At 35.1% G+C, this 24,279-nt stretch overlaps 1 protein-coding gene across 1 annotated transcript in view; it reads right to left on the reverse strand.

The window, feature by feature from the left end:
- Positions 1-24,279, reverse strand: part of PTPRQ (protein tyrosine phosphatase, receptor type Q) — a 108,409-nt gene that overhangs the window by 65,197 nt on the left and 18,933 nt on the right. Inside the window, exons 11-22 of the mRNA XM_026868362.1 lie at positions 23,189-23,341; positions 22,888-23,067; positions 22,031-22,138; positions 19,348-19,629; positions 17,184-17,366; positions 16,412-16,513; positions 13,938-14,058; positions 9,964-10,124; positions 8,262-8,407; positions 1,469-1,634; positions 686-976; positions 125-400 (exon numbers count right to left, since the gene is read on the reverse strand). Of these exons, the coding sequence (XP_026724163.1) occupies positions 125-400; positions 686-976; positions 1,469-1,634; positions 8,262-8,407; positions 9,964-10,124; positions 13,938-14,058; positions 16,412-16,513; positions 17,184-17,366; positions 19,348-19,629; positions 22,031-22,138; positions 22,888-23,067; positions 23,189-23,341 (2,169 nt within the window). The remainder of the gene's footprint in view (positions 1-124; positions 401-685; positions 977-1,468; positions 1,635-8,261; positions 8,408-9,963; positions 10,125-13,937; positions 14,059-16,411; positions 16,514-17,183; positions 17,367-19,347; positions 19,630-22,030; positions 22,139-22,887; positions 23,068-23,188; positions 23,342-24,279) is intronic.

Below are 24,279 nucleotides of genomic sequence, written 5' to 3' on the forward strand. Positions count from 1 at the left end.
CACACAAACCAATGGCAAATGAGTCCTTCATTTCAACTGTCTCCAGAGCTGATGTTCAGACCTAAGATGGATGCAGTGACACAGGGCCAATATTTAAAACTAGGTTACAATTGAGTTTGCTCACCTGACTCATCTGTGTAGAACTGAAGCATGGCAGATGGACCAGGTCCTTTTATTGTTCTTGCAGCTGCATAAATGCTGTACAATGTGAATGGTAGAAGGTCTTCCAATATGATGAAATTATTGATGGTAGAGAATGAGTTATTCCTTTCTGGCCCAAATAAATTTAAATCATAACATATTATAATACCATTTGGCTTAACAGGAGGGTCCCATGAAAGCATAACTGAAGTAGTTGAGAGATTTGAAAATGTTTTGATTATAGGAGTTGATTCTGGGACTAAATGAGGAAATAAGAAAGACAAAAACAAGTATAACCTCAGAAAAATTAGAGTTACAATGAAAAATGTCTTTTAGCTATCACTTAAAAGTTGTGCTCTGAGCGGAAAATTCTATTTCATGGTCTCAATACAGAAATATATAGCAGTTGTTTTTGTCATTGTATAACAAAAAAAGCTTTAAGTAACATGAGAAAAATAAACACAACAGTATTTTTTTCTTTTAGAAAGCTATTTGGTTTTTTTTCTGCATTTCCTTAAGAATGAATAAAATATCATTATCTTACCATCTTCATCAGTTCTTATATGCAGATTTAGAGCATGCTGTTCAGAAGATCCTTTATCAGTGGCTGGCGTAATTTTCAGAATGTAATCAGTGTATTTCTCCAGATTGTCAAAAACGATGCTTGTGTTGTAAGTAAGGAAAGACAGTATCTTACTGGTTCCCAGTTGCAATAAACTTAGGGAAACATGAAAGAAGACTAAGCCATTTGGCTGGGATGGTGGAAGCCAGCTTACATTTACAGAAGATGAGGAAATGTTTTGATAGACCAGATTTTCAACAAAACCATCTGGGACTATGAAAGACAATAAGCAAAAAATAAATGCATGGATTACAGTAATAAAGCATCCAAAACCAAAGTAGAAATAAATGCTCTAAGTATGATTAGTCTGTAATTTGTAATATTTTCTGCAACTTTAAAAAATCATTTATTATCAATAAAAAATCATAAAAATCATTTACTATCAAAAGCAAAATATTTTGAAGGTATAAATGAACAATCATTTATGTTAAATTTGTTTAATACAAGAGTTTTAATGATGGTTTAAGACATTATTTTTATTGCTCGTATCTGAAGAAAAAGCTTGAGATCTACATTCCTAGTATTACAAAGCAAAGACTCTGATCAAAATCCTTCCTTGCCAAGAAAAGTACTGCAGTACCGAAAACAGTACATCCTGGATTTTTTTAACTTTGTCATCATAACAATAAAATAATTTTAAATTTAGAGAATATTTCATAAATGGAAGCACTGATATACACTGCATTTAAAAAGTTATTAACTTACTATCCTGATCTGTATACACATCTATTATTTCACTGGTTTTGTTTCCATCTCCAAAAGCTGTGCTTGCAGTTAACCATAGAGTATAATGGCTGTATTTTGCCAAGTCATCCAGAACTGCAGAATGGGACATACTGACATCGCTGTCGTTACCGTAACTCGTGAAATTCTAAAAAGAGAAATAAAAAAAAAAGTGTTATTTATTTATCACTTTCTCTTTCTAATTTCCTATTTAGCCTTCATCACCACCAACAGATATGATTCACCATGGTGTTCACGAGACATAAACTTACATGACTCCTAACGAGTCCTAATTTTTACTGAAATATTCAAGTAATTTATTGTATATTTATTTGTCTGTTGTTACTCCTTATAAGTACTACACAGTATGTAATTGATTACTTCTGTTGCTTGTAGTTGTTGAATGCCAATCCTTTTTTAAAAACAAATGAAATCTGTAATATTGCAATGTTTATCCATATTGCATCAAGAAAACAACAAAGTATTTGCTAATTGCTCATAGATTACATGAGAATCACACATGTGATTGCCTTGCCTGATCTGCATGAAGTAAACCAAAGGACTTCTCTCACTTTATTCCATTTTTGAGAGTAGATCTTACAGAAAATGATCTGATTTTTTTAATTTAAAACTTCCAGTGGCAGAGATCTCAATGCAACACTTGAGAACTTTGTTCTATTAGTTTTCCTTTCCATTAAAAACATGCCATTATTTCTAATGCAAACATTTATACCCAATGGATTGCATTAAAGTAAAGGTACTGACAGAATTTCTTTTCTTTTTGCAGTTACTTGCTAACAAAAGGATTGCAACAGAACAAAATTCTACTTTTTTTTTTTGAACTGTAGAAAAGGCTAGTGCTCTAGATCAGCCCATCTAAGAAGGTTATTCCTGTTTGGAATGAACAATCCTGGAATCTAAAAAGAAAAAAATCATACATCAGATTATTTACATAAGATCAGCTATACCTCATAACTGATTGTGTCAAATCACCCACTGCTTTACAGGAACCTGACTTAGATGATCCCCATGAATTCAGCTCTAGCACTGGGTAGGAAGTCAAAGGTTCTGATCCGAAGAGTTAGTATCATTCCTCTCTGGCAGCCACATTGCCCCATTGAGCAGATGGCATGGGCAGCGCTTCTCAGGACCAAGCATTGGTTTTGTCCAACATTTTCATGGTGATTTGGATTTTGCCCAACCCCCTGATGAATTGCCAAGTACACATTTCAGTTATTTGGCTTGTCCACTATTTTCGGTGTTAGACCTTATTTGCAACTCCATCTCCTTAAAAACAAAGCTGGCTTTACATTAAATGCTTTCTTTAAGAAGAGAGGCTGTGACAGCAGACTTACAAAAACAGGTGACTGCAATGTTTGCATATTCAAATTCAAAAATACCATGTATAAACACAGGCATACTAAAACTGCATACTAAAAAAATGGGTTATATTTCTCTTGAGGAAAGTTCATACTGAAGAAGTCACTGTGATACACTCTACCAAACAGTAACCAATTTAACAATTTTTTTGTACAGGCAAAATTATTTTATTTCTGCAAAGAATAATAGGTGGCACTCTCATTCATTTCCCTGAGATTTTTACACCATCTGCAGATCTAGTTCTGCCTACAGTCACTAGTGCTCACGTAACCTAAATATGTAAACAGTTTGTTTTATAATGAAAATGTAAGCCTTTGTTTTGAATGCAGAACAAAAGCTGCACAAATTGGCGGTACAAATTTCTATATCCACTCCTATTAACAGACTTAAAGCACACTGTTATGTTTGTCTGAAAGATTAGGTTAAGTCAACATCAGCCAAAATGCTTAAAATTTCCACCTTAATATATGACTTCTAAACGTAGATGGAAGCTTATGCTATCTTCACATAACTAACTGAAAAAGGCTGGGAAGAGCTTTGCTTTACACTTGAATAGGGTTAAGATACCGGAAACAGAGGATCAAATTCTAAGGTAGTTAATTAAACTTTCTGATGCGCAAGCACAGTATGACAAAAAATAGCTTCTGACTCAGAAGTGCCATTCTACTACCCTCACGCTGTTATTACTATATTTTAATTATTAAAAATTATCAATTTATAACAATAATATAAAAAAAAACCCTTAAATAATTCTCTGAGTTTTCAAGGTAAAAATGTCAAAGGTACCACATCAAGTTTTGATTCTAGATTTAAGGGGAGTATGAACAGCTGAAAATCCAACTCTTAGTTTGAAAAGCATACCTTTACAATTTAGTCAGCTGTCTGGCAGTTAAGGGCTCAGTGAACCAGCAAGAATGCTGTAACAACAGGCTTTTTGGTGGTTCAACAAAAAATGTTTTAAGAAGTAGTCCCCTTGCTATGAGGAGCCCAAGGACTGGGGATTACCTCAAATTTCTGATATGACAAAATGTTAGAAAAGAATGAACATGTAATTAAGAGTAAGGGTGAGCAGGAAGAACTGTGTGGGTAAGGGGTAAGGACTGAGAAAAGATTAAACTTGCACTAATTGTACCCTGGGGATAGAACACTATAGGAAGTTTTACAATTAACTGTGGCTGCAGATGAAAGCAAACAGCTTAGGATCTTTGGCTACAGCTGAAGAAATTCTTTCTTCTGTCCCTTTCTTCATCCATACATGAAAGAAGTTTTGACATAGCAAAGTATCAGATTATTAAAAGCAGCTACGTGTAAGCAATACACACAGGCCATGAAAGTGTCAGCAGAAAGTAGTATCTTCTTCACCTCAGGAAGTGGCAGAAATTTCCAGTGGCATAAAGCTGTAATTAGTTGTATACAGATAACATAGTGGTACTGTTCTTCATTGTTAACCTTTTTCCTCTGTTCTGTTTCCTTCTTTAGGTTCATTGCATTGCATTGTTGTTCTAAGTTAGAGTATCATATACTTAACCATAGTAACTGGGGGAGAGTGGCAAAACTGAGGGCTAAACCAAGCCATCCCTCCAGGAGCGTGACATACACTGTTCCAGTACTAACCTAAGTGAAGATATTTCCTTTTTGTGTGCTGTACCATTCTGAGGCCATCTTTTAAAAAATTTGCAGTGTATTTTAGGGAAGTCTCCTTTTTATCCCTATGTTGGTTATACTCGTGAAAGAAAATGTTTGATTGTTAAGTTAATATAGCATATTTCTTGCATACCTTGTCTGCATCCTGAGGGCAGACCAAGCCTAATTTCACTCTGAACTGTATCCAGCCATGTTCATTTAGGTTGGCTTCAAGTACAGGGGTTGGGTGATTTGGGTTCTAATGTTCAGTCTCTAGAAGGGCATCAGGCTTTTTTCCCTACATAGCTCCTGGTTCCCCTGTCTGGTTTGGCCAAGCAGAGAGGTTGTCATCTGTACTGAAATTCCTACACTGGAGAATTTTCTCCAGGCAACAATTTAGGTTTGTAATTAGCACTTTTCCCACTTTCTGGCTAATCAAAGCACAAGTATAGAGAGACTGAATAAAAGAGTTTATTCAAGTCAGTGATTATCTCTTACAGATCAGTATTCAGCAATAAGACAACTACTTCCACAGATTCTTTTACTTATTTCCTTGATAAGACGGAGGCAGTATGGTTCACACACAGGGCAGTATGATTCCTTTAATCACCATGCCAGGCACTGTGGAGCAAAACCTGCAAAGCTGCTATTGCAGTGAAAGCTCAAACTGTAGGAATCCAGCAGTGTCACAGAGAAGTGATGTGAACAAGTGGTACAGTGCTATGTTATCTGTGTATGACATGACCTTCATCAGAATATGTGCCATATCTTTTCTGCACTGGGGCAGAGTAGTGAACATAAACCAAAAAGTTGCCTTTTGCCTAGACCTACGGCAGCAGGAGATGAAAGATAAAGCTGAACTTGAACCCAGCCTAGTGCAAGTGATAGCTTCTTCTATTTGGCTACCAGTCATTGCTCCCTCTCTGACACTTTTTCTTATACAATCTGTCAGCATCCCCATAGAAACAGCCCACTCATCCACTAAAATCCTCAAATTTAATCTCCATCACTAAATTTTTCCTTCTGCTGTTCTGGTTCTGAATCCTAGGTCTGAGCATCTCAGGCCTTCTGACTGGACAGCCGCACCATGATTTTTCATGTAGACCTGTAAAGCAAAGAAACTATACATTATTTTTCTGTCCTATGAAGGCATGTAACTTTTTTTCTCGTAAAGGAAAAACTATTTTTCCTGCAAGTTTCTGCATCATATCAAGGAGTAAACTGCATCCTTCATCTCAGGTCTTTTGTATTTTTCCCCCTAAACAAAATGCTTTACTCTACAAGTACCGATTTCCTAACATACTTGTAATCAGTGCTTTGTCATATTTAAGTTTTCATATGCCTGAGGAGTCTGAGAACATGTGAGGAGAAGTGAGAACTTGAGACAACAGAATAGCACTAGTTTTACTATGACTATTATATCTATTTCAGATTATGACAGCACTGGAAGATGTTAATTTGCCTGAAATTCTTCAGCCAGGATGGCTTTTCAGGCATCTAGAAGATATGATTTAAGATCTGGACCTCTGTTATTGGGTCCTGACAAAGAAGCAGATGAAAGACTGGCAGAGAATGGCAGCCTACAGCAGTGCGTCTGAGAAGGTGGGGTTCCTAGAGATGTGAAAATATAATTTACTTTTTAATTCTCGTATATCATTTCCCAAACTGAAAATCCAGTTTGCATAAACATAAGCAGAATGGTGACCTAGATGCAGAGTATCGCAACCAAGGACTATTTCTTTCCAAATGTGTGCAATACAAAACTTATCAACAGACCCTGCAACTACATGGTTATACTTCAAGTTGCTCATAGTTGTAAGCTGTTTGTGTGCATGCACTCATACAGCTTACAACAGACTGTATATGGCACATATATATAATATATATATACACATATCGGGCTGGCTTTCACATATGCATTTCTCTGTTGTAAAAAGAGTAATATAAAATATCTGACAGAAGTGAGCAGGGGAGAGTTGGGTTTTTTTTCCTCTTTGAAATCTGTCTTGCACCCACAGGAATGCCAAGGTACACAATAGGAGTGCAATGCAGATACAGTAGTTGCCATGTCAAATAGTGAACAGAAAGGCATGTGAAGGGCAGAGAGTTAAGGGGAGCAGACAGATTAGGAGTGGATCATGATTTGAGAGATTAATGGTGATCTCCCATAGCTAGTAAGAGACAGATGCAACAGCAGCTGAAACCTATCTTCTGATGGCAGAGGGATGGGTCAGAAATCAAAGCTGAAAGGATGAAAATTGTAGTTTCCACACCTAGAAGTGGAGCTATTGTCAGCACTTTTCTGCCATCCACCATGTAACTTCCACCCATGCCACCATACTCTCCTCACCCAGCTACATCACATGATAATGAAACTGGACCCTCACCTTGCTGGGCCAGTGCTACTGAGCTCCATCTTCCCTATATTGGTCCTTCATTTCCAGATTCCTGGTCACTTCCAGATGGATTTTAGCTCTCAGTATATCAGTTTCACCTTACTCTTTCCCCTCAGAGTTTCATCTTCCTAAGGGCAGGAATAGCCCAAGTCCGTAGTCCTCCTCTAAAATCACCTGAGTTGTCCAAGAATTAGAGAAATGTAGACACTCTTCACGGGATGGGCTGGTTCAGGTAATGCACTGGAGTAGAGGTTTCTCCGGGATTTATTAGGCTAAGAAAATGCTTTTGGTATAGCAGTGTGTGCAAGCAGAATCTGAAGCTCTGAACTGTAGCCCTGATTTTAATCTCATCAGAATGTGAATTCATGGCATGGTCCTGAAACCATGCAGACAGAGCCAGGAAACCACACAGTTTCACAGAAGTCAGAGAAGTGTATACACTGAAGTGTGTCAGCAATTATTTGGTCCCAGGTATTTGTAAAATTTGTGAATATTTTTTCTAGATATCCTTAAGCACATGCATAACTCAAACTAGTCATATCTTGAGCATAAAGTTATGCAGTTGAGGTAATTTTTCATGCACTAGTTTCTTCATAGATTTATATTTCTTTCTTCCACATGAGTAAAGCTTGTGACCAAAAACCTGTAAAGGAAGCTGATTTCTTCTTATTATATTTCTGTATCATAATATATTCTTAGGAAGGAGAACAGAAAAACTATATATACAATTAATAAATGTGGTGCATAATTAAGGATGAAAGTAGCAACAAAAAATCCCTACATGGAAATGTGCAGATCACCAAAAAATTATAAATAACCTTTTATTTGTCTTTTATCCTTTAATTTAGGATTCTCAGTACCTTTGTTTCAACATACTAGTCAGTGACTTCCTTTTGAGAGCAACAAAAATATGAAATAATAATGTTTTCACTCCTTTGACATCTTATTTTCAGTACTGGACAAACATGCATTAAAAAGTAAAAACAGAACTGTTACGCAAATTTATTCACATTGATAGATTAAACTAAAATAAACAGTCTAAAAGACGTGCAATGAATGTAATGAGTCTTGTGTCTATGTTGTGCATATATATCTATTAGATGTATGTGTGTGTATATACATGTACATATAAACTGCAATATGGAGTATTACACAAAAATTTTGCTTTAATGCTTAATGATATGAATGCCCAATGAGATACACAACACGTATGATTACAAGCAGTGCTTCTTTCTTTATAAGTTAAAAAGCTGCCTTGTGATAACAGAAATATGAAAAAACAATATATTGATAACTATAAAATTGGTTTAATCTTTAATGAATTATTAGAACACTTTATTGTTTTATACAAAAGAATAATATAAAAATAAGCTTACCTGCATGAATATCCCTGAATTATTTTTGAAATAAACTGAGTAGTACAGTATATTTCCATTAGGCTTTTGAGGAGGAGACCAGAACAGCACTATCGATGTGGATGTAAGGTTTCTGTACTCAACATCTTTTGGTGGATCACTTGGTGCTGGAAAAATGTTAAGGTTTAGCATACCTAACTCAAGGTTATGTACATTTTAGTGCCTCAGAAATATCTGCTATAGATTTGACAACATCTTATGTCAAATTAAATATATTTCTGACTATGGTATAAAAAAATGCTTCTGGAGATTATGAAATAAACAGTAGATGTAAATAAATTTTTTAAATGTTATTTTTTCAGACACATTTGTATTTAGCTGTAGTTCTAAATGGATACTCTTTTCTTATATAATTTGTCCTGTACTTACTGCTTTGGGTACATGGAAAGTCTAATTTGGAGATGTTGAAGGTGACTGAGTTAGGGCTTGACGCTCCATATATAGTCAATAGGAATAACAAGGATTTGTTTTAGAAAACCTAAATTAAAAGCCTTGTTCTCTCTTTGCTGATTATAAACAGAAGAGGTAACTCAGATGATACTCATGTAGGTAAACCAGATGATAATTAAGCTTGCACTTAAGCAGATAATATCTGCTTTTGACTCTTTTCTCAGCCTATTAAACATACAGGAAGGGCTCTGCAAGCCTTCAATTAGCCTCTCCTCCTATCCTGTAAAGGATAGCAGCATATGGTCCTTCTCAGTAACACAGTGATACAGGAGACTCAAATTCAGTTCCTTAAATCAGCTTAAGAGAATGTAAATCTGTATTTTTTGCCATCCAAGAAAGTGCTCTACACAACATGCAGTAGAGTACCGAACACTAAATTATCTTATTTCTCTTGCTTTGTGCTGTTCTTGTTTGTATAAAATATTAAAATATTAATTGGAAGGGGAACTCCAGTATCAGTTCCTAAAAATCCTGCCCTAAAAAGTCAGTTCACGTTTCCATAACAGCTTCTGTAGCAAAGACTGGGAATACCTCTGACCTGGTGATTTAGACAATCTTCTGAGGGATGGCTTAGATAGATGCTAATCCTGCTAGTTATTGTGTGTTGGGAAGTCTGTTTATCTATGCAGGATGATGCTGAAATATGTCTGCATACTATCCATTTTGGAACAGATTGTAGCAATATAATTGATGGGAAAACCAGAAACAATAATTAAACTGAATGACTTAAAAACCACAATATGTAGTATGATCACTTATGAAAGTCATCTATCGTGTTTGAAGTATAACAGCATTAAAATAAACAAATCAGTGTTACAGATTCAATTTTCAAATTAGAACAATTTCAGATTTGTGAAAGAGACTCTGAAGAGTATTTCCCTATCAAAAGTTGTGTCACAGCAAGATAAAACAAAGAGTTGTTAAAATACATTATAAAATTATTTCAAAAATTTTAAATTATTTTATTTTTGCCTGTATTGAAGGGAAATGCAAAGTTTTGCTCAATAAATTAACAGAAATACCCATTGTAATTTTATAGATCCATAGATACATGTACACATAAAGACAGACACACAGACAAACAGAAAAGTAGAATGTCTCTTCCTGACCAGTCAAATGCCACTTCTACTTCAGTAGCTTTACAAACTTAAATATAAGGCTGACAATTTTAAAGCTGAATGAAATTAAAGATTCATACTATATATAAGCTTACCTCCTTCAGAAGTTCTGAATGTTATAGTATCACTTTTTATGTTGCCATCTCCAAATCTTGTACTTGCTGTTAGGTAAGCATTATACTCATAGTTATATTCCAAGTCTGTGAACTGCAATGATGTTTCTGTTACATTAACACTCCTTTTAGACATTTTATTCCTAAAGAAAAAGTATTTCATTAATTATATATACACACCATTTCTGTATGTATGCAACTGTGGCATACAACATAAAACTGAAAAATGCAATATTGTGGTAAATTCAAATTATTTTAGGCTTTAAAAAAGACGGGGATAACTTTATCATTTATGTTGAAAAGTTCACTTTTGTCCTGTTGCATCACAATAAGGCTCTTATTTTGCTTTATAAAAATCCAAAACAAGAAACCCACAGAAAGATATTTGTAAATTACATCAGCAAAGACAATGATTATATGGAATATCAAGAGGACCATGTCCATCTAGTAAGTGCTATCAAATAGTTATCTGGTACCCTTGGGAAGGACACAGTAGGGCATAACTGAACTGTCTCCCTGGACAGGAATAGCGAAATATAAAAAGATTATAGCAGGGAGCATGCCCTACTGTGACTCTGTGAAATTGGTCAGAAGGCTGAAGTTATAAATGGAATAATAGAAGATGATATGGAACAGGAATTAGCTGGTGCTGAGTTAATTCTGGTGGAATGTAGCAGGGGATCAGAATGGAACTCTAGTCAGGTCAAAACGCGTCTAGAAAGACTGTAAGATGTAACATTAATAAAACACTGGTATTAGCATAGGTATGAGATGTTTATCAGAAAGTAAGATAAGATACAGCAATAACTAACGTGAATTCAAAAACTCTGCTTTTCCTCATTAAATTAAGTTAATCTCTTAAGAAAAAAAACAGCAGGAAAAAAAGCTAGCTAATGTTCCATTCCTGCAAAGATTTCTATGTGAGTGGGTGCCCTGTGTCTTTAACGGGATTTTGTACAGGGATGACAAGTAAAAGTGAATATCTTGTTCCAGGAGCTCTTCACAAACAAGAGAACAACTTATAATTAAAAAAAAAATAAAGGGAAAGGCTGATTCAAAATTATTAGATGGGCTGATTTTCATCCTTTGATAGATGAATTAATGTCCCATTAGCAAAGATCACCAATCACTAATAATTAATGAAGTTATATTAACAAACAATTGGAATGAGAAAATATATGAGAATGAAAATAATAAATTCTCCCTACCCTTTCAGATTTTGAGTGGAATGTCTCTTGACATGGGAAAGGCTCTTGGTATGAGAGAAATTTAAGAACATTTACATATTTCCCAAACTTCTGATATTTTGAATAGTCAGTAAAGAGATCAAAAGGTTGCATCTGCAGTTATCAAAAATTCTATACAAAGAAAAGACAACTTTGCCCAATATATTTTTAGTATGGAAAAATATAGCTGGTTATAATTTAAGCAAGATGAAAATCCACAGCTTAGTGCTGAAAACACTTCTACTCTCACTAACTACATTCTTATAACATCTTATTTGCCAAAATATGTTTCCACAATCAGGCATAGTTAGGAAGAAGAACAAAAGCTTGGGGTGTTTCAGGAAAAGTAGTTTTTTCTAAACAGAAAGACAAAGATTGCAATCAAAATAATAAGAAAACACTGATCAAAGTGCATGCAGTCTTAACAGACAATGAGAAAGAAAAGTACCTACCAGAACAAGCTAAGCCAAGGAATTTTAATGAAGAACAGTTAAAATTGTTTTAAATGATGTATTTCAGAAACCCAGATAAAAGAGGTTCTGAGAAATCATGTACTTTCACTTGACAAAGACAGGTACTATATTTTCTTAAAAAGCTGTACTTCAAAGTAGATTTAGTCAGTAATTATCTCATAAAATTTGCTGAACAAGATAATGCCAAAAGACAATAGCTATATACAAGTTTAGCAAGTTTGTTAATATGCCTTTGATAGTCCAGAACTGCAGATTCAGGGAGTATGAGTTTGTAGACTCAAGGCATGCAGAAAGTTGCTTTGCTACCTGCTAACACCGAAAACCACCTTGTCCTGTGACCATAAAAGATAGCAACAATGAAAACATTACAGACATTATACTATCTGTTCTAGTAGTTGTGGATTCTTGTTCCCAACCCATTAAAGAAGTTACCAAATTCTCTACAACTGTTAACAGTACAGTTAAGAGAAGGAACATCTATTATTTAACATCTGTATTAATCTTCTTCTTTCTGCTTTATTGAGAAACTCTGGGATTAACAATATTCCCCAAAATATATTGAATGCCTTTCAAAAGCAGCAACTATGGCATGGCAGTTTGCCTTGTCAAATCTTGACAATTCTTTTAAATACTTAAAATTGCCCTCCTTCTCTCCCTGCCTCCACCCCCCAAAAAAAAAAACCAAAAAAAACCCCAAAAACAAACCACACCAAAACCCAACAAACAAACCCCAAAACCCACAACCAAAAACCTAAACCACAACCTCCAAGGAAGGAGTGACGTTGTGACCCCTTTGAAGGCAATGGAAGTTTTTCTCCAATGTCTTTGCCTCAAGATGATACCTAATGCCTCTCTAATTTTAGATATGGCACAGTAAGGACAGATAAGACAGAGCAAGGAGAATATGGAAGCAAAAAGGACAAGGATTACTGCAAAAAGTTATGTGGATGCTTAATTAAAATATTTAGAAAGATAGATCAATTCGTAGGGTTTTTTTAAAAGAATTCTTACTAACTCGTCATAATAAAAAAGCAGTAAGCTTTAAGGCAATATAAGGATGAAAAGTTGTATGACCTCAAGCCTTTGAATAAGCCTGTATCAAAACCATAATCCTTATCATGAAGTAACTCTTTCCTAGCTAGAGCACAATCTTTAATATAATGTTTTCTGTGGTTAAAGAGCACCAGACCTTGACAATACAGTAGAAGTAATGAGACAAGCCAAATGTAACTTTTCTGGATAGAAGAGCTCACTCCTGTTCACTTTATCACCAACGTAACTAGAAGCTATAATTAAAAAAAAAAATAAAAAATCAGTAGGAACTGAGGCTAAATCCTACCCCAAAACTGTCAAGTAACATTAGAATAATAAATGTAAGCTCAATAGAAGTGTGTTTATAGCAACTGCTGATTGGCATATCTGGTTCGCATCTCATAACATGCATATTAGCACTTGCTTCCTGCACCTTAGTAGTGGCAATAAAATGGTACAGCATAAATGTAATATGTTAAAAGTGATCAATAACAAAATCTTTTCATTCCCAGTAGAAGTTATAATAGGTCTTTGAAGAGATGCCACATCATTAGACCAAACTGTGTTATGCAGGGAATAGGACAGAAGTTGCAAGTTTGTAAGCGACAGAAGTACTTTTTAAAGGTGAAAAAAGATCCCAAGAGGGATGACAGAAAAAAAAATAGGGAAAAAGAAAGGACAGATAGAAAAAAAACCAAACCACAGTAAATGAAAAATATCTGCTAAAAATACTTCTTTTCTATGAATATAATAAATACAAAATATAATAGTAGACATAACTAATAGCATATACAAAGACTCTTAACATTGCTCTTGCACACTTTCTACAAAAGAAAGCAATATTTCTCTATTTTAAGACTACTTCAAATCTCCTTGACAATTTAGCATAGGCTTTTGCTCTGCCTTACAACAGGCCTAATCAGAACTTAATGAAAACAGTCACCATGGTCTAATTTAAATTTGAATTCATTTACAGTAACATAACCTGTAAAAAAAAGTTGAAAATGCTTACAAAATATTTAATACCCCAATTTTCAGCTACATTGCAACCGACTCAGATAGATTATATCTGAATTTGTATATACAAAAGGCTACTATTTTAAATGCTGGATGAATATTTGTTCTCCAAAAATGTGTAATCAACACATTGTGTAAGAAAAACCTAACATTCCCGATAGGTTACAGATTAATATTTATCCTCAGAACTACTTCCAGAAAATCTTACCAGACGTAAACTGTGTAATAGAGGATAATTCCATTTGGCTCCAGTGGAGGTTTCCATGACAACTTCACAGTGACACCCGACAACTGTTTTACAGAGAGGGATTCTGGAGGAGAAGTTGGAGCTGTAAAATGAGAGAATAGGACACAACATCTTGTTAAACAGCTAAGATCGATGGGATATGCAGCATTCTTAAATAGGTTTTTAATTATTTGTGATGGAAAGTGAACTTTGTACTACGCTGGTACAGTATCCATCAACAAAGGTAACACGCAGCTTCTTTTCCTTTTTCTGACAGATGATAAAAGAAGATTTTGCATGGTGCTGTACGAACATCTGTTTCTGTGATTCAATGGAAAAAGTACTTCATGAGAAAACAGAGCAATGCGTAGGTCACAGCGATTCCCCTACTGTCCAAGTACATTGCTGTAACTTTTTTTCCCCTTCTAATAAAAGCAAGAGCTTTATAGGTATAACCACATGTAAAATATAGCAAAATAGTTCCCCTGAGGAAAAGAAGATGCTCTAAAGAATTACAGAAAGCACCAAAAGGTGGGAAAATGGATAAGCATGGCATTGAGAAATGATAAAAATGTGGGATAGTAGGCAGTGGTGAAATCTATTTTCTGCATCAAACAAGGACCACATTCATACATTTAAGATGTCACAAGGGCAAATATAAAGATAGGCATTGACTGAGACCCTCAAAATTAATTTTAAGATGAACTCTACATGACACCATGTCACGACTGTGTAAGGAAACAATGTAAGTAAATGTAAATGTTAGTCCATATTTGATTTCATTCTGAAGTTCATATAAATATTGCTGAGGAAAAATATACCTGTGTATTCATAAGTGATACTGCTTTGTAATAGCATGTTGTTGAGAAGTAAATCTTTCTCTTCATCTTGATTCATGGATATATGTATCAGTAAAAAGTTATATTAGAATTACTTTTGTTTTTCTCAAATTAAACCAAAGAGCATCATGCACTAAATATTCAGGTCATAGCTGTAGTCATGCATGAAAATTGAGAATATGAGCATAGCTATTAGCAAATCTATGAAACATTTGGTCTGGACCTTGGAACACTGTGTTCCTGTGAATAAAGAACATGTGGTGTATTATAAATATTGTTGTTTTTCAGTTGTTTTTCCTTCTTTCACTATCTCAAAAGCTGGCATAAGGGTTTTAGAACTCTGTACATTTAAGAAAAAAAATATTTTTCATGAACAAAGGTTCACTGAATTCAGTGAATGTCTGTATTTACTAGCGAAAAATGGCGACAGCTGTATTTAGTGTTTTACTTGTTTCATTATCTTCAGTGGCTATATAATAAAAGATCTGTCATATTGTGAATGTCATGTCTTTTTGGCGTGCCTGGTTCATTCTAAAGTTCTTATTCAGAGGATATTTTCTGCTGAAGAACAGTATCTACAATTCTCTGAATAAAAATACTCTATGCAAAAGATGGATTTATCAAAATTAGCTGTTCCCAGTGTGCTCCAGCAACATTAGTCTTGAGCAAAGGTTTATTACAATGTGAATATAAGCCTGTCAACATCTTGGCAATTTGCAAAGATCTATTATCATCAAAAGCTGGATCTTAGGCGATCAGTGAAGTCATGAAAAGAGACTTAATTTGGGAATGGCTTATGGGATGTTTGTCGTCCGTTTAGTCTAGGTTCCCAGAGACTTCCTCCCTAAGCAATGGGGAGGGACAGACATAGACTCCTTCAAAACATGAGTCACAGCACCTAAGTTAAGATACTGCTTTGAATTTTTTTCAGGATTCCCCCTCAAGAAACTATAGAAGGGACTAATGATAACTTCCCACAACTAAATTGGGTACTGAAAGTACAAATACCATTTTGCGGTTCTTCTGCAGTAACCAGCAAGGGATGCGATGGCTGTTCTACCCTCGGTCTGCAGTGCAGAACACTCCCCTGCTCAATTTGGAAGTCCAGTACTAAAGATAATGGACTTTGAGCATTTTCATATTAATAATTCTACATCTATATATGTGTATCTATACATGATTGTATTTAGAAGAATCGAAAAATCTCCATATGAAAGAACAAGAAAGTCCCTGAACCATTCATGCTGCCTTTTGGTGGTTTTCCATTTTTCCAGCTCTCACATGTCTGTAGAACCAAACACAACATTTAATTCTACTATGTGGTGTATTAAAATAATATTAGTAAATCAAGATTCTTCAAATTCATAAGATATTAGTAAGATCAAATGTCCATGCGCAGCAAGCATGCCATTTCACATAGCTTGTTCTGGTAAATACATTAAATAACAGATATATAGATAGATTGATGAATATGTTTGCATGTAGATAGATATAGACATCAATACACAGATATAATTGCAAAAAAACATATATAAAACTTATATCTGACCTGATGTATAGGATTAGTTTAAGACTACAGGCAGGAAATGATACATTTCAACTTCTGTTCTGACTTACCATCTTCATCAGTCAGTATATGCAGAGGTGAACTACGAAGGCCCTCCCCCATTGTGGTGCTAGCAGACACTTCTACAGTATATTCTGTATATTTCTTTAAATCTAAAGAAAGAAGAATAATTCAATAAACGAACCATTCAGTGGATCCATTTACATTTTTAAATGGAAAATAAGTAGTTTTGAAGTGCTGAATAAGCCCACCATTTACACGGATCTATGTCTTTAGAGACTGAAATAAGCATTAGGAAAACCTGAACACAAAGCATTCTGCATGAACAAAAGAAGGAGCAGAGCCATAATTGTTAGTTTATACTTCATATTCCTAGAATGCTTTACCGTGTGTCCTTGGCTGTACTCTGATAATTTACTGGTTAAGGTACTGAGCTCCCAGCATCAAGTGCTGTATCATGCCTCAGTAATAATGACAGAATATAGAAAAAGATACAAAGATGAATGCAAAGGAAAGGATTTTTTTTTGAGAATAAGATCAGAAAGATATGTAGGTGGCTCAAGTGCTTACTTCGTTACAATGATAGATATGCAAAGAAATCTATTGAAGTTCCTTGTACTTTAAACATCTAAAATACAATGTTAGACTCTGCCGTTTATGGCCCATTCCAGCACACTACGGCAGGACACAACAGGCTACTTCTCAGGACAGGTAGCACATAAATTTATATAAGAAGGATCATGTCCAACCAATTAACTAAGTGTTGATCCTGTCTCAGAACAATTTACAGTTGCTGTAAGTTCCAGATCATTTATTACTGGCCTGTAATATGTAGCGTCAGAAGGGTAGTGTTTATGACTCTTTGCTGGGTTCCATTAGCCCTCTTGAGATATATTGTATATGCCTGTATGATTCCATTGGGAATGGATGGTGGGAAAAATGATAATTCAATTTCCATGGATGAGATGTTCCTATAGGTTATGTTTTCTGGTGCAGAATCAGGAACTGGAAGACAAAATTTAGACTCACAGAAGATTTCAGTCAGTTTAATTGGTTAAGCATTTTCTTAAACTGGTTTAAATTAAATACACTGTAAACATTTGGATTGTTATCCTATTTTTTAATGAAATAAATTTTAAAAGACATTGAATTGGAAGATCAAAACCACATGACAGACACATAGTATAACAAGGTACGGGTCATTTAAAAATAAAAAAAAATATGGAAATCATCTTAACATGTCATACAAAAAGGGATCTGGAGCATGACACGAAACTTTCCTTCTAACACCCCATAATTATCACTGCAATCCTCCAAGTTAGCTATAGTTAGGAGATTTTGATGAAATTCTGCATTCAAAAGGCTAAATAATTTATGCTTAAGCAACAGCCATAAAGGGGATAAATTCTGTGAGAGACAGTATAATCAGCCCACAATTCTGCCTAATTTCATGGTAGAAAGGTAACAGAGAACTCCCAAGAGCTCTTCAAACACACCAGCCCATTAATAGGCTGTGTTTCACTCAAAATGCTCTATTCTCCAGTTTCTCCCTTGGTTTTATTCTTCTCATCTCAGAAGACATTTTTTGCAGCTTCTCATCTCTATCACAGGAATTCAAATTTGTGTTCTGAGCATCAGAGGAGTTAGGCACTGAGAAAGAACTAACTACCTTAAGAATAAAACTTGGACATAAGATCAATGTCTAAGTTAAAGTGAGCAATAAAAAAGGTTATGTCTAAGGACATTGTATCAGTTGGGCAGGTGCCTACATACCTATGGTATCTGACCAAATAAAATCTTCAAAAGTACCACCAGTGCTTCCATTATGACTATTGTTTCATGCAATCTGAAAACTAGGTGTTTGTGTCCCTGTTCCTTAAGAGCTTGACTTGGTAGGCAGGCCTAGACCACAACTACTTCACACAACAAAGATCAAAGATCATTTCAGAAACAAGGAGAAGGAGCTCATACTAATTCCGCTGTGTCTTAACAATTGAGGAACCAGAACTATCTCCCTGCCACTGCATGTCTTTCCTTACTGAAAAAAAAATGTGATAAACAGATCATGTTTAGTTCCAGGGCTAGCTCTAGATATAGACAAAGTAGGCAATTGTCTAAGGTAGCAAATTGGTGAACATGGCCCCACAAAAAGGATGATCATCACACCAGTGCTACCTGGATATAGTTGAGTCCTAAAGGAAACTAACCTTCATGTCTGTCTCACCAGACACCTTTCATTCCTGAATCTACAGCTTAACCCAACCATCTATTCCTCTATGTAAACCATTATGCTGTTTTTCCTCCAATATCTCTCCTGTTGAGCTTCACTGAAAATTGACTTTCTGTTGATGTTTTATGTCCTTTCCCTATCCTTTCCTACCTCACAGCTACTTATTTATTTCAAGTCTCTTCCTATGCCCTGTTACACCTCCTTAATGCTCATCCTTCCCAATCTTCACTTCTAAATTTACTTCCGTTTCATGGAAAAACTTCATCTACTCTAATCCTCTGCTATTTTGTTTTATCTGTATCTTCTCAAAAAAATTTCTAATAACATAAACAACTTTGCCTGCTACAAAATAGCACCTATCTGCGAATTCTGATTTTCTAAAACCATTAGGACCGAATTCTTATAAAATTTCAGTTCATAACTTGAATTTTAAATTGCACTCACTTTCTGAAAGCCCTCCTTTCCTACAAAAAAATTATTTTTCTGCAAGACACAGGGAATCCCCAAGGACAAATAGTAAAATATATGAAGTCCATCAGGCATAAAACTTCCCACTGTCTTCTTTACTTCTTAATCTTCCTTACTGTTCTCTTACTTCTGCTTTGAATATAAAAGACTAAACAGGGTTCAAGCTTATTGCTTTGCAAAGGAAACACATACTTTTAAAATTAATTAAATTGATCTCCTGGACAAAGGTCATCATAAAGCAGTTGATTGTGGAAAATATACATTTTTTTAAAAAATCTATATACTCACCAGTTTCAGAAGTTCTCACCAGAAGTGGTAAAGATGACTGATTCCCATGGCCAAGTCTGGTGAACGCCCTTACAGAGATGTTGTAGAGAGTATATGGCTTCATTTCATTTAGTGATATAGTTGTAGATGAGGCATTTTTAATAAATAAATCATTAGAATCATGGTACAGAACTTCATAGTGAGTTATGAGACCATTAGGCTGCTCAGGTGGTAACCATCTCAGATTTATTTCTGTTGCAGTTACATTTATTAATTCCACATGTTGGGGTGGGGAGTCTGGTTCTACAATACAGAAATCAAAGAGAAAAAAATAATCTCTGAGACTTCAGTTAATTGGATTAAGAATGATCTCATCCACCCATTGAACCTAACATTTAGATTAGCTAACTGTACCAAAAGGGCTACACTCACTCATTCACTCTCCTTCTCAAAGCCTTACCACCTTTTATCATAAAGATAGTCATCACTTTTTATCAAGACATAATTTCAATATGTCTTCTTTTTCACTCATAAAACCAGGCATCGTTTTGCATCCCAGACACTTTAGCTTCTCTGGATTTTCTTTTCTCATCAACTTACAAATCTATCCAAAACTGCATTTATTAAGAAAAAAATAAATCTGTCTACTGCTCCCATGCAGATTGATCCTTCAAATACTCTCACTGTCCTCCTCAAATTCAGGTTCTTTAAACTTAGCTGAATACCATCTTACTGCTTTCTTCTTAAATGACCCATCTTACTGCACTCAAACAACTGCTGAACCAAGGCACTGTATGCACTGTAACTAAATTCCCTTTAGTTTACTGATACAGCTGCTAATTCATGACCATGAAGACCCCAATGTAAATCTTGCGTGCACTGGTGTGAAAGTCATGCACAAAACAAGCCCATTTTCAGGGTGTTGGCTAAATCTACTTGCAACATATGAGTTTACGTGACTCCAGTCAGCTAATAATGCACAGAAGTGTTGAAGGAGTGGGCTGCACTTATGAATAAAATCATCTCTGAATGTCAACCTTGATTCCTCTGAAGGCTTCATCACTTTACCACTTAAACAGTCTGTCTATAAAATTAAAAAAAAATGTACTAAGAACCGGATTATGAGATTCAGTTTGTGTACAAATACACATGTCCATGAAGGAAAAGTGTTAACTGTAGCAGATCACGACTCTCTGGATGACAAGACTGTCCACACAGATATTTCCCATGTGAAGAAGCTTAATTTTCAATTGAACTGCGTTCCATCCTAACACAAGTTATTTAAGACAGATGTGAACCTTTTATTTAGAGATATCTCTTTTTTCAAGAGTCAAACAAGCTTTCACTCCTAGGTTGACTAAAGATAGGTAGGAGACATGAATCTCAACCTTAATTACCTCAGCAAAGCCAAAGAAGAAGAGGAAGACAAAAGTAATTACACATAGCCTTATAAAAAGGCAGGAATTATTGGTGGGTTTCTCAATAGCTTCCTCAAGGTTTGCACACATCTCTTACCAATGGATAAACTGCTGGCCTGAAACTCCACTCTGAACAACTTCTGTAATGCCCAAAGACAAGGAATTGCAAAGTTTCAGAGAAAAAGATATTTATATAGGTAATTTTCTGTTCTTGGGATATGCCTTTCCTCCACAAAACACTAAGCATAAAAGCACACAACCTTTAAAAAAAATTTACAAGCATTTTACAAAACACCTTTTACAAGTTTTGCTGTTTAATTTGGTATTCTGGTTGGTTATTCAAATTATCTAAGATTCATAAATCCCCATGATTTTTAATCCTTTAATCCTTTGCTCTTTTATTCATAACTAATTATTTTTTCCTGTATTGTACCATATTTGGCAATGAGAGAGATAAACGACAACTGGACAATTACCTTCTTTATTACTTTGGCAAAAACTCAAAATGACTTTGCTGAAACCAGTGAAAATGTAAACCTGATACAAATGAGAAAAGATTAAGGTTTAATACTCATGACTCTGCTCTGTAAATCAAATTCCTGTGTTCTCTTTGCAGAGGCCAATGGCAACTCCAGCTACTGCCCCTGTGCCTTCATGGGTGGAGACTGCCTTGTAAGCAAGCAAGGAATATCCAGAAATCTTCATAAAGTAGTATTATACCCTACACTAAAACTATTGATTGGCCTTAAAATTAATAAAGGCCCAAACCTGTATAAAAACAACTGCAGGTAACATCATTCAGTATAAACCCCCCTCATTCTATCAGAAGCTCTGCTTATAGACAGCAATATGGCCTCTGAATTGTTGAAAGTTGCCATTTCCAGATGCTTCAAAACTAACCTAATTTCCATAAGATAAAAAAAAAAAAAAAAAAAAAAAAAAAGCTGGAGTCCCAAAAATAATTGATTCTGGTTCAGATGGGGTCTAGGGACCTAGAGACACATTGTTTTCAGTGAAGGAACCTCAGCTTTGCAGCTTTCTTCTCATTTGTCTATCAGAGTTGAAATTACTTGATTGCTGATCATGTTGCAGCTTTCATCATTATTTCTAGCACTTACCTAAAAACAGGCTGAATGAAGTCACAGACTGATAGAAGACTAATAATTTCAACAAATACTGATTTTATTTGTACACTTTCTTCCCCTCCTTATGTATGTGCCCAGTCTTCTGAAGAAGTGCAAACTTCAATACAGAAATCAAATCATCATTGCAAACAAAGTATTTACCATCTTCAGGGGTTCTCACGAAAACATCATTCTCTTCGGACAAAGCACTTTCTCCAACTGTGGTAGAGGCTGCAACTCTCATCTTGTAATTTGTGTACTTCTTTAAACCTAAAAAGATGAAGTAAAAATATCTTGACTGTTGACTTCTTAAACGGTTTTTTTTTCCTCATAGCTATTTATAAAACTGTAAAAATGGTCACTGTTCTGAGAGTTTTTGATACACATTTGTCATCTAAAAGACAGAATGTGTTAATCCTATTTTTTGGGGGAGAGTTGAATAAGCACTCAGTCAAATCAACAGATTTTAAAATGTCATCCAGCTTCAACCCTGTAAATACATTTAAGAATTTGTCAAAACAAAGGAAGTGCATGTGTACATCCTAATATGTGCTTTCATTCTATATGCATTAATCTGAAACACCACGAGGGATGCATTTTCTTCAATTACTATCAAAATTATCACCTTAAAAGAATAAAATTATTAATGTCAGACAAATACTGAAAAATAATCCAAGTCTGAAAACCAATTAATTTAGGAATATTTTCTTATGGAGAGGCTGAGGAAGAAATTCCAAGGAGGAATTCATTTCAAAAATTACTACTTGCTACATTTCACAAATTACTGCTCGCCTTACCTAGTCCTCTCCTCCCATCTCACACTCCCTACATACCCCTCCACAGTAGACGAGTCTGACAGTAGTGTCCCAACCTGGTCTTTGCATGCAGTTGTGTTGTGTGTGTGGGGACAGGGGAGATTTGGACCACCTAACTTGGAAACATTACATAAAGTCAGAAAAAATAATTTTGTATAATATATTTGTAATTTTTATACTTTTTAAAATCAACTGACACTGTACCTGTCATAAGTAAGCTGTTGTTTGAAGTTGTTGTGTGGAATGCTCTTTTTGTATCCAGTTCCATTGCATAAACAGTATAGTGAATGATTTTCCCATTGGGATTTGCTGGAGGATCCCAATACAGCAAAACAGATGAGGAGCTAATATTCTTGTAAGATATATTTTGTACTGAGCTTGGAACTGAAATGAAAACAGAAAACTATAACAGTAAGTAAATAAATGATTTTTTAAAAATTAAAATGTTCAGTGAAAGAAGTCAATGTATGTCAACTTTCAAAATACGAGAGTTACAACGTTTCACCTTGTTCAAGTGTCCTGACTGTAAGAACTGATGGTGGTCCTTCTCCAACAACAGTGAAAGCAGACACACTGATTGTGTAGTCTGTGAAAGGTACAAGGTCCTTTATAACATATGACAGTTCTTCAGACAAGATGTTAATGTTATATTGATTATCTATGATTAAATGAAGAGAAATAGTTACTTACTTGTAAACTAATTTTTAAATTTTGCATTCGAAACTCACTGTGACACAGCAACCTGGAACTATTTTATTGTAAAAGAATGAACTTTCATGGCAATTACAAAAATAAAAAGTTTACACTCCATCCCTTCACTCAATTAAGGAAAGGCTATTATATGTCCATTTTCATGTGTACAATAGATAGATTAGCCTAGATGAAAGAATGAATGGGCAAGAACTAAAACCATGAGGCTTATTCTGACAGCTGTCTCCAAAAAGAATTGAGAGAAATCCCCTAGGAACTAGGAAAAGGCATATTTGTATATGGCCTAGTCTGTCCAGTAACTGCTTAGAACCACGGCTCCTAGGTTGATGGAGTTTTTGTGTTTTTCAATATTTTTTTAATTGGGAAGGACAGATTCCCTCTTCCTTTCCCTCTCAATGATGCTATAATATTTATACTTGAAATGGCTCTCCTCACAGATCCCTTCACAGTGGTATTTTTAGCAGAAGAGTTGTGGTCAGCAGAATGAAGAAGTCATACACGCCCAGAAAGTTTTTGGTGCATCTGCAGTAAAGTTCAAAGGCAGACACAATCCAACTGTGCTAGTCAAAATCAACTGTTATAAAGCAGCCATTATGCCACTGCAACATGAAAAAGTGTGGGTGCTTCATATATCTGTGTATCAGGCTCAGAGTTTCACAAGACCAGCATTAAAATGAAAGCATCTAAAAATCACCAGACCCTGTTGAAAATTTAGCTGTCAACAGCTTTAACTACTGCAATTACTATAAAATAACACTCGTATGCTAGATTACAATAGATGCTATCTGAAGTCAATTCTTCAGCAACGCAGACATCTTTTAGCAACTCAATACCTCAAGCTGAATGAGGCCGTAAAAAGAAGATTCACATTTAAAGCACTGTAAG

The sequence above is a fragment of the Athene cunicularia genome (assembly GCF_003259725.1).
Source record: "Athene cunicularia isolate RWA chromosome 1 unlocalized genomic scaffold, athCun1 chr1_part2, whole genome shotgun sequence".
Classification (NCBI taxonomy): domain Eukaryota; kingdom Metazoa; phylum Chordata; class Aves; order Strigiformes; family Strigidae; genus Athene; species Athene cunicularia.